The sequence below is a fragment of the Anomaloglossus baeobatrachus genome, chromosome 8 (genome assembly GCF_048569485.1).
Source record: "Anomaloglossus baeobatrachus isolate aAnoBae1 chromosome 8, aAnoBae1.hap1, whole genome shotgun sequence".
In the NCBI taxonomy this organism is placed as follows: Eukaryota; Metazoa; Chordata; class Amphibia; order Anura; family Aromobatidae; genus Anomaloglossus; species Anomaloglossus baeobatrachus.
This window is the reverse complement of record NC_134360.1, coordinates 221,139,289-221,148,675: the sequence shown is the minus strand read 5'-3', so window position 1 is coordinate 221,148,675 and position 9,387 is coordinate 221,139,289. Positions and strand designations below refer to the sequence as shown.

The window sequence follows — 9,387 nt, the reverse complement described above, 5'->3', positions numbered from 1 at the left end:
AAACCTGCGGCAATACCTGCAGAAAAGTCCGCAGGTACGATCTCCCTTGGGCACATGGACTTAAGGCTGCTTTACACCAGACAATCTATCGTGCGATAGATCGTCGGGGTCACGGATTTTGTGACGCACATCCGGCATCGCTGGCGATGCCGGCCTGTGTGACACCTCCTAGCGACGCAGTATCGCTCACAAATCGTGAGTCGGGTACTGCTCGCTAGGTTCCATAATATCGTTTAATTTAGTTGACCATCGTTTCCGTGGTAGCACACGCCGCTCCGTGTGACACCACGGGAACGATGAGCAGCTCACCTGCCTCCCGCGGCCGCCGCCGGCTCTATGTGGAAGGAAGGAGGTGGGCGGGATGTTTACGTCCCGCTCATCTCCGCCCCTCCGCTTCTATTGGGCCGGCGGCCGTGTGACGTCGCTGTGACGCCGAACGTCCCTCCCACTCCAGGAAGTGGACGTTCGCCGCCCACAGCGAGGTCGCACGAGAGGTAAGTATGTGTGACGGGGGTTACTAACTTTGTGCGACACGGGCAGCGATTTGCCCGTGACGCAAAAAGGACGGGGGCGGGTACGATCGATTGTGAAATCGCACAATCGGTCGTACCGTGGTAAAGCAGGCTTTAGTGTTATTACAGCTCAACTTCTCCTCCTTCCCTATACAATAGCCTCTACGCCTTAAATAGGACAGGGGTCAGGAACCTTTTTGGCTGAGAGCCATGAACACCACATATTTTAAAGTGCAATTCTGTGAGAGCCATACACACTACGGGAGAGCAGTGGTGTGGAGTGGCTCAGAAGGTCCCAGGAGGAATGGTAGGTAATGCTGTGGGCACAGCATTACCTACCTTTTGCGGCCCAACAGGGTCAGTGTGCGAAGGGTTGGCGATATTGCTGCGGGCTTGTGGGATGTCGCAATTGATCTGCCAACGGGCTGCTTTGAATCTTTCGCTGTTGATGAGGTCGACTTCAAGAAAATGGCCGCGGCGCGTTTGCAGATCGACGCAAAGGACTTCAAGAAAATGGCCGCGAAGGCAGCGCATGCGCAGATAGGACTCTGCGGCCATTTTCTTTAAGTCGATCTCGTCAACTGCGGGAGATTCAAAGCAGCTCGTAGTCGGTCGCCACGACACCCCATGAGCCCACAGTGTTGCCAATCCTGCACCACCACTGCGACCCCCGGTAAGCCATCTGCGATTTGTAAGACGAACCCCCATTGTAACCCCCAAAATGTGCGTTTTACAAACCAAAAAATACGGCATTTTTTATATTAAAGAATTGTCTGTGAGCCAAAGAGCCACATCTGGCATGCGAGCCATAGGCGGGCTTTGCACGTTGCGACATCTCAAGCCGATGCTGCGATGTCGCACGCGATAGTCCCAGCCCCCCGTCGCAGGTACGATATCGTGTGATAGCTGGCGTAGCGAAAATTATCGCTACGCCAGCTTCACATGCACTCACCTGCCCTGCGACCGTCGCTCTGGCTGGCGACCCGCCTCCTTCCTAAGGGGGCGGGTCGTGCGGCCGTCATAGCGACGTCACACGGCAGGCGGCCAATAGGAGCGGAGGGGCAGAGATGAGTGGGATGTAAACATCCTGCCCACCTCCTTCCTTCCGCATATCCTACGGAAGCCGCGGTGACGCCGGTAGGAGATGTTCCTCGCTCCTGCGACTTCACACACAGTGATGTGTGCTGCCGCAGGAGCGAGGAACAACATCGGACCATCGCGTCAGCGTAATTATGGATTACGCCGACGCTGCACCGATGATACGATTACGACGATTTTGCGCTCGTTAATCGTATCATCTAGGCTTTACACACTACGATGTCGCATGTGATGCCGGATGTGCGTCACTTTCAATTTGACCCCACCGACCGTAGTGTGCAAAGCCCGCCATAGGTTCCCGACCCTGTTATAGAGCATGCTCACAGAAATCCCCAGAAACGTCAGGGAGCTCCTCTAGACTATTGCTAGAGAAGTCAGAAGATCCCGGCACTCGCTTTTAAGGTACAATAATCTCTAATTTGCTGCAGAAGCGAGTGTTGGGATCTTCTATTGGACTTTGGATTTCGACGTGAACCGCGACTCCGGTGGAGTGCCGATCCTTCTTGCACTGTCGTATATTGCCGGGAAAGGTCTATGTAGATTTTATCTGTAAATGTTATCGACTGCAGCTCTGGCAAGATGGCCATCCTTCTCCCCGTACATAGAAGGAAGCAGAAAAAATATGTAACCAGTAAATAATAATTTTTTTTTTTATCAGTGCATGGATTCAATTATTAAAACAAAACTAGCTAATACATTCAATAAATTGCTGCGTTGTTTCTGAATAGCCAAGAACATTTCTCTGTAGCCTCAAGCATCCACAGTTCTTGTTGCTTCTTGTGAGTTTTTTGGGTTTTTTTTTTTGTGATTTTGATAATCCATCTTTGAGGATCACTGATTGATCACTGGGTGTCTCGCTGTCCCCCATGGATCAGCTGGATTCGGCTCAATAACCCAACCTTAATTGTTCAATTTTCCTACAGTGACCCCAGAGGAGAAAGAGTATTACATGGTGCCTGGTGAAATCGGTGGGCTGTCCATGTAATGTCCTCAATGGGGAGATGCTCTTTTCAGCCACTCTCCTTTTTGGTTATTAACTGGAGGGGTTCTAAGTAGGGATGTTCGAATACTTCAAATATTCGGCTTCGCGAATATTTGCCGAGTAAATTGCCACTGTTCGCGAATATTCGATGCGCAATGTAAGTCTATGGGAAACCCGAATAACAACTATTCGGAACTATTCGGGCTTCTCATAGACTTGCATTCCACATCGAATATTCGCATAGCGGCGACCTATTCGTCAGATATGCGCAAAGCCGAATATTTGAGGTATTCGATCATCCCTAGTGCTGACCCTTTTGGGATTCCGATTCATTTTGATTTTAGATTTTTTTTTGTATTCCCATTTTATTTTGCCGCTTTTTTTTGTTTTGAAAGGACCTCGTATATCGGTGAGTCCCCTGTTATGAAACGTTGGCTTTCCGCATGCCCATTGCCCATGCTTGAAGCTGGCACATGCTGGGAATTATAAATTCGCATCAACCAGAAGGGCCAGAGGTTGGTCATTACCGGTCGGTATGGACAGTATGGAGCTGATCATTTGGAAGGAATTTCTTGTCAATACTCAATGAGGGCAGACATTTTGAAGACCAAACTAAGATTCACGAGAACATATTCCATGTACTCAATAGAAAACTAATGACGTTATGGAGGCATGAAGAATATTTATGGTTTTCTAACCCAACGCCTCTCTAGGGAACCGTAGCATCTGTTTGTTGCCCGTGCCTCAGTGATGTTACCGGTTCCTTGTGAATTGATAAGCTGCACGGCCATAAATACAGGTTTATATCCTGGAATTGTTTCCTACGCAATGAATTACTTATGAGGAAACTTTCAATGTTCGTTTGGAGGCTGCTTTATGATCCGCGATGCATCTGTCCCATCGTCTGACTGACACGCCTGGAACATTACATGTTACATTACAGCACATGTAAACAGGCGGTTTTCAGTAAAGCTAAAAATGCTTTCCGACATTACAAGCAGAGCCGTTAAAGAGAAGCCTGTCAGGTACTAAGAGACGTATTCCCGTAACTCATTGGTCGGCCCGAGAGATGCGAGAGCAGCCAGTGATGCATTAACAGGCTTTTTATATGTCAGCATTATAGGATCTTTGATAGGCCTTTAACTCAACAAAGGATGTTCATGATAAGATCTTTTGGTTGAAAAGGCTCGAGTACAGAAGCGTCTCACAATGTCTGTATTTCATCTGGATGCCAGGGCTCTCGAATATTTACCAGGCTCTTGTCACTGGGAGGTGGCATTACGTAGACATTGCCTTCCACCATTGTCATTGGATGCGTGATACAATTCAAAAGCCATTGAGATTTCAATTCATAGGTAAACAATTGAAGTAGAATGACTGAACACCAGGGGCCTTGGTCATTGTTACATTTGTACCTTTTTTGGTGTTTTTCATATGCGTCTTATTCCTTGAATTTGCACTCTTTTCAAGTGTTTTGTATAAGTGTTTGACTCTATTGTGTGTCTTATGTTCCTCATTGTGTGTAGAGTTTGGGGGTTTCCGAACCTTTTTTGGCTAATTCATAGATTGTAACTGTTTTTGTTTATTTTATGTTCCTCCTTGTGGGCAGAGTTTGGGGGTTTTCAGACCTTTCTGGCTAATTCATTGATAGTGATTGTATTGTTTTTGCTTTATGTTCCTCATTGTGGGCAGAGTTTGGGGGTTTCCAATCCTTTTTTGGCTGATTCATCGATCGCAACGGTTTTATTTTTACTTATGTTCTTCATTGTGGGCAGTTTGAGGGTTTTCAGCCCTATTTTTTGGCTAATTCATCAACAATGGTTTGGTTTACCCTTATGCCTCATTGTGAGCAGAGTTTTGGGGGCTTCTGAACCTTTTTTGGCTAATTCATCGATTGTGACTGTGTTTGTTTTTTATGTTCCTCCTTGTGGGCAGAGTTTGGGGGTTTTCAGACCTCTCATGGCTAATTCATTGATCGCGACGGTTTTGTTTACCCTAATGTTCCTCATTGTGTGCAGTTTGGGTGTTTTCAGACCTTTTGTGGCTAATTCATTGATCAACGGTTTTATTTTTACTTATGTTCTTCATTGTGGACAGTTTGAGGGTTTTCAGCCCTATTTTTTGGCTAATTCATCAATCGCAATGGTTTTGTTTACCCTTATGCCTCATTGTGAGCAGAGTTTGGGGGCTTCCGAACCTTTTTTTGGCTAATTCATCGATCGTGACTGTTTTTGTTTCTTATGTTTCTCCTTGTGGGCAGAGTTTGGGGGTTTTCAGACCTTTTTGGCTAATTCATCGATCGCGGCGGTTTTGTTTTCCCTTACGTTTCTAATTTTGTTCAGAGATTGCGGGTTTCAAGACCTTTTTTTTTGGTTAATTTGTCGATTTGTGACTTTTTGAAAAATGTCTAAGTTTTTTGCACAAGTACTCCTTTTCTCCGACACTTTACAAAATCACAATTTTATCTATATCTGAAATGTTACAAATTTAGAAATATTTTAACTAAACATTGGACTTTTTGTTCTGAAAAGATGGAAAAAAATGTTAGACAAAAAGTGGAAAAAAAAAAAAAAGTGTTTGATTTTGCATAAAAGTCATAAAACAAGTGCCCATTTTTGAAAAATTCAGAGCAAAAAAAATAGGGGAAAAAGTGACCTTTTTTAAAAAATAAATATGCAAATGGTGAGTTGGGCCTTTTAGTCTTCAAATATAATAGATATAGAAGAAAAATAAAGGAAAAATGCAATTGTGCAGTCAAAAATTGATCAAGGGAATGTGTTTTGTGAAGGTCAAGAAGGAAAAATTGAAAGGGATTGTTAAAAATGATTAAAAGGTACCAGAAACAGAACATAGATCTGAAGCTGAAGGAGTGCGGACCATAATAAGCCGTTCCATCCTGAAGCATCCCGACGTAAAAATACTACCATTGATCAAAAAGGAATGAAAGTGCAACTCAAAGATCTAGAGAAAGGGACACAAATGTGTATGAATGTGGAAGGCCAAATTACTCATCAGAGAAAGAATAAAGTGTTACCTCAAAGGAGCCTCTTGATAATGGTGGGAGCATCAAGATAAGGTGCAAACGTATCAGATGGTGAAAGGTGTCACTAATTAATGCAACGTGCCTCCGTACTGACCTCCGAGGCATCCATGACCCAGTTAATTCACCAAAAATTTTCTGCAAGACTTTTTGGTGTTTTTGTGGCTTTAGAAAGTCTTCGTACGCAGATTGGTTTTCTTTTAAGAGAGAATTGGACAAAATTATGCAAATTGGATTCCTCGACCTAAGTCTGGGTACATACGACTGTATAAAAAAAAAATCAGCCCAATTTCAGCCAGAAAATTTGGACATTTTTTTTTCTCTTGCTCGTCATCCGTTTACAATCCATTTTAAAAACAAAAAAATGAAAGCACTTGTCCTATTTATATGTGCACAAGCCATAATTCTTATTTAGATCCATAGATGTGCACACTGCAAATTCACGGCACAAAGCAATGCGTAAAAAACACCTAAAGCTGGACATAGGAACATCAATCGAGACCGGTTGTCACCGTCGCGCTTTTTCACCACTCAGAGGACAAAAATGATATCATCCAAGTCTTTATTGAAAGAGCTATTACGAGTCGATGCGTTTCTGGGGTCACAGCCCCCTTCTTCAAGACAAAATAAATAGTGGACTATCCTTGTCCTTGCTATTTTGTCCTGAAGAAGGGGGCTGAGAGCCCAGAAACGCGTAGACTTGTATTAGCTCTTTTAATAAAGACTTGGATGATTTCATTTTCGTCTGATTTCGCGGTGATGACAATCAGTCTCCTTTGATGTTCCTATTTGCCTGAATCTCTGGTGCCGCAGCTATCTCCACCATTAAATGCTATTCTAGGTGTTGTGACCATTTCACAACCCCTACAGGTGAGTACGTTCTTCACCTTCTCTCTCCCCTTGTCTACCTGGTAAGACCCTATTGCGCCCTTTTTTTTTTTTCCACACAGGCTCTCTTGTCATTTTAAAGCTGGACATAGACACGAGATGTCAGGTGGACGAGTCTTCCGATTTTTGTAGCAATCGGCTGACTATTTCATGTTGTCCCCACTGGATATAAACCTCCACCAGTAGGGCCTTCTATACAACCTCTGTCCCCTTTGAAATTAATTTTGAGAGTTGTTGGCTAATCAAGCATTCTGCGGACAGCTCATGTATGCCTGCTTTTATAATTTTTGGAAATCTTGACCTTTTTCTTTTTTATTGAAAAACCAGTTGTCGTTTTTGTGGACGCCGTGATAAGGTGTTAGAGATGAGCACATTTATTCGCAGAACTCTGCTCAGGTCACTATTCCGTGGACGCCGGTCAGAGGTCTCCAATGTGTGCCGTCTTCTGTGGCCCTTCTTTTGATTAGCCGGCCTGATAGGACGTTGGGTTCATCACTCCGCGATGATGATGACCTGCCAGGCCAACGAATCAAGAGGCGCTGGGGTAGCTGGCAGTTCACAAGGCTCCATTCCAGCGGCTATGGATTGACGTTGGCCACTGGAACGAGGTCCTGTGAAAAGATTTGCTCATCATTAATATTGTAAAAAACAAACAAAAAAATGCAAACGTTATATTAATGAGCATTTAATCAGATTGTGTCTGTGGTTGTTTTGACTTGATGCGATTTGCTGACACTTCCCCTTTAAGTGATACCTTGTTTCGGTGGAGGGCTCGATTCCAGGGCGATCATGGCTCCTACTTTCCTCAGTGACTCACCTGAGCTTTGTATTGTTTGCGGTCGTCTGATCTTTCGGAAGCGCCTTTGCTTTGACATGTTTGATGCTTCATCGGAATGTGCAGAATTTTAAGAGTTATTTAGACATCATTCTGTCTATTGTTGGAGAACGGAGCGTAATGTGTGAATGAAGTGTTACATTGTGGCTAGAATATCCTGTTTTTACTTAAAGCTGGCTTTTCTTGATCAATTCACCAAGTTGCATAAAGAAAACCTCTGCATAATCTGGTGGAGGATGATTGTCCATGGATGGCCAGAGGAACCGAGACATCTGCTCTTTCCTTGAACCTCACTCTATGACCACCATGAGACATCTGCTCTGCCTTGGGCTTTCATCCATGAATGTAATTTTTCTACTTTAAAGGGGTTGTACACTAGTGGCAATGCCATTTTAAGTCCTCAATATGCTGAATTAAATGGAAAAAAGCACACTTGCACCGCTCTTCTGCTCTAAGGTTTACGTTCCTGAGCCTTCACTGTTTCTTGGGGCCGGCTGGATCCTTGAGTGATCACTTCTACTGGCAGCCATTGTGACCAGTAAAGAATAGATATATCTATCCAGTAAGGCCCCTTTCACACATCAGTTTTTTTTCCATCCGTCGCAATCCATCGAATTTTTAAAAAAAAACTGATCCAGTGTCTGATGGCGCTGGATCCGTTTTTTTTGTCATTGACTTTATTAGCGACGGATCCGTCAAATTGTCTGAGTGGCTGAGCGAAACGACAGCCAAAGGATCGTTTTTTGTGACCGTCGAAAAAACAGACCGTGCCGTATCAATTGCCGTCCGTCGTTTGTTAGAATGGAAACCTATGGGCACAGAATCCGTCATAATTCGTCAAATGACTGATTCCGGCGACGGATTCCGTTTTTTGTAACTGAGCATGCTCAGATTGGGTCTCCACCTCTCCCCCGTTCCCCCTCCCCCGCTCTCTCGCTCTCCCGCTCTGTTCTTCCGACCGACCGTCTCATCAGTTTTTCTACAATCTGTGACTGATCCGTTGAGCCAACAGATTGTGACTGACTCTAAAAACTGATGTGTCAAAGGGGCCTTAACGGACCATCCGGAATCCTCAAAAAATGTACAAAGTGAAGGGGAGATTACCTAAAATAACTAACCCCCCCCCCCTCTCCAGTTTTCCTCCAGCAGTGCTCTCCTCGCTGGTCTCGGTTTACTCTGCTTCTATATTGGGGTACTACCTTCACACGTGATCGAGCACTGGCTGCCAATCACACCGCTAACACAAGTGATTGACTGACTGCAGTGGTCCCATGTGCCGACATAGTCATCAAGGCAGCCCAGTAAACAAAGACCAGCAGGGCGTGTCGGAGCGGCTGTAACTGGTCAATAATGCTTTGTATATTCTTCTGATGTTTTATTTCAATCCCTGCTTTCTTTTTGCACATTTTGTAATTTCTGTTGCATTTTTTTGTTTTCTTCTTCTTTGAAGTAGTCAATGTGATTTCTGCAGCATTTCTCGTATTCCCGACATGGCGTTACTGACAAATGTTAATTTATTTTTCAGGCATGAAGAGGAGTGATGTCTATCCCTCTCCTCAATGAAGTTGGTCTTGTTTAACTGGATTCATTAAGGAATACAAAGAAATCGTTACAAGGGATCAATAATGGTGGCTCCTGGCAGCAGAATGCAAACCCATTGGTTATTCCTTCTTATCGCCATCTTGCAGTGTACAGAAGGTAAGCCTCTTTGTCCCTAAATGACATTAGGGCGGTTAATGGTTCTAGTTGTTCTGGTCGATGATTTATATCATGTGCGATGTGCAGCCGGTCATGAAAACACCACGTTTACCTCCTCACGTAGTCTCCGCGCCCCCCCCCCCGGCCATAGACGTAGAATAGTCACCGGGTTTCTATAGAACCTCTCTGGATCTGTGATGATTCTCGAGGAGCTAAATGTCATCATCCTTCTAGAATTCATTACCTTTTCCTCCTCACGTAGTCTCATTGCCCCCTGGCCATTTACGTAAAATATTCCTTGGTTTCTGTAGAACCTCTCTGGACCTGTGATGAT

At 44.5% G+C, this 9,387-nt stretch overlaps 1 protein-coding gene across 24 annotated transcripts in view; it reads left to right on the top strand.

Moving 5' to 3' along the window:
• ADGRL2 (adhesion G protein-coupled receptor L2) overlaps positions 1 to 9,387 on the top strand; it is a 278,687-nt gene that overhangs the window by 37,445 nt on the left and 231,855 nt on the right. For all 24 annotated transcript variants that reach the window (XM_075320239.1, XM_075320236.1, XM_075320235.1 and 21 more), the window contains exon 2: positions 8,881 to 9,053. In XM_075320239.1, coding sequence (XP_075176354.1) covers positions 8,981 to 9,053 — 73 coding nt within the window. In that variant the 5' untranslated portion in view covers positions 8,881 to 8,980. The remainder of the gene's footprint in view (positions 1 to 8,880; positions 9,054 to 9,387) is intronic.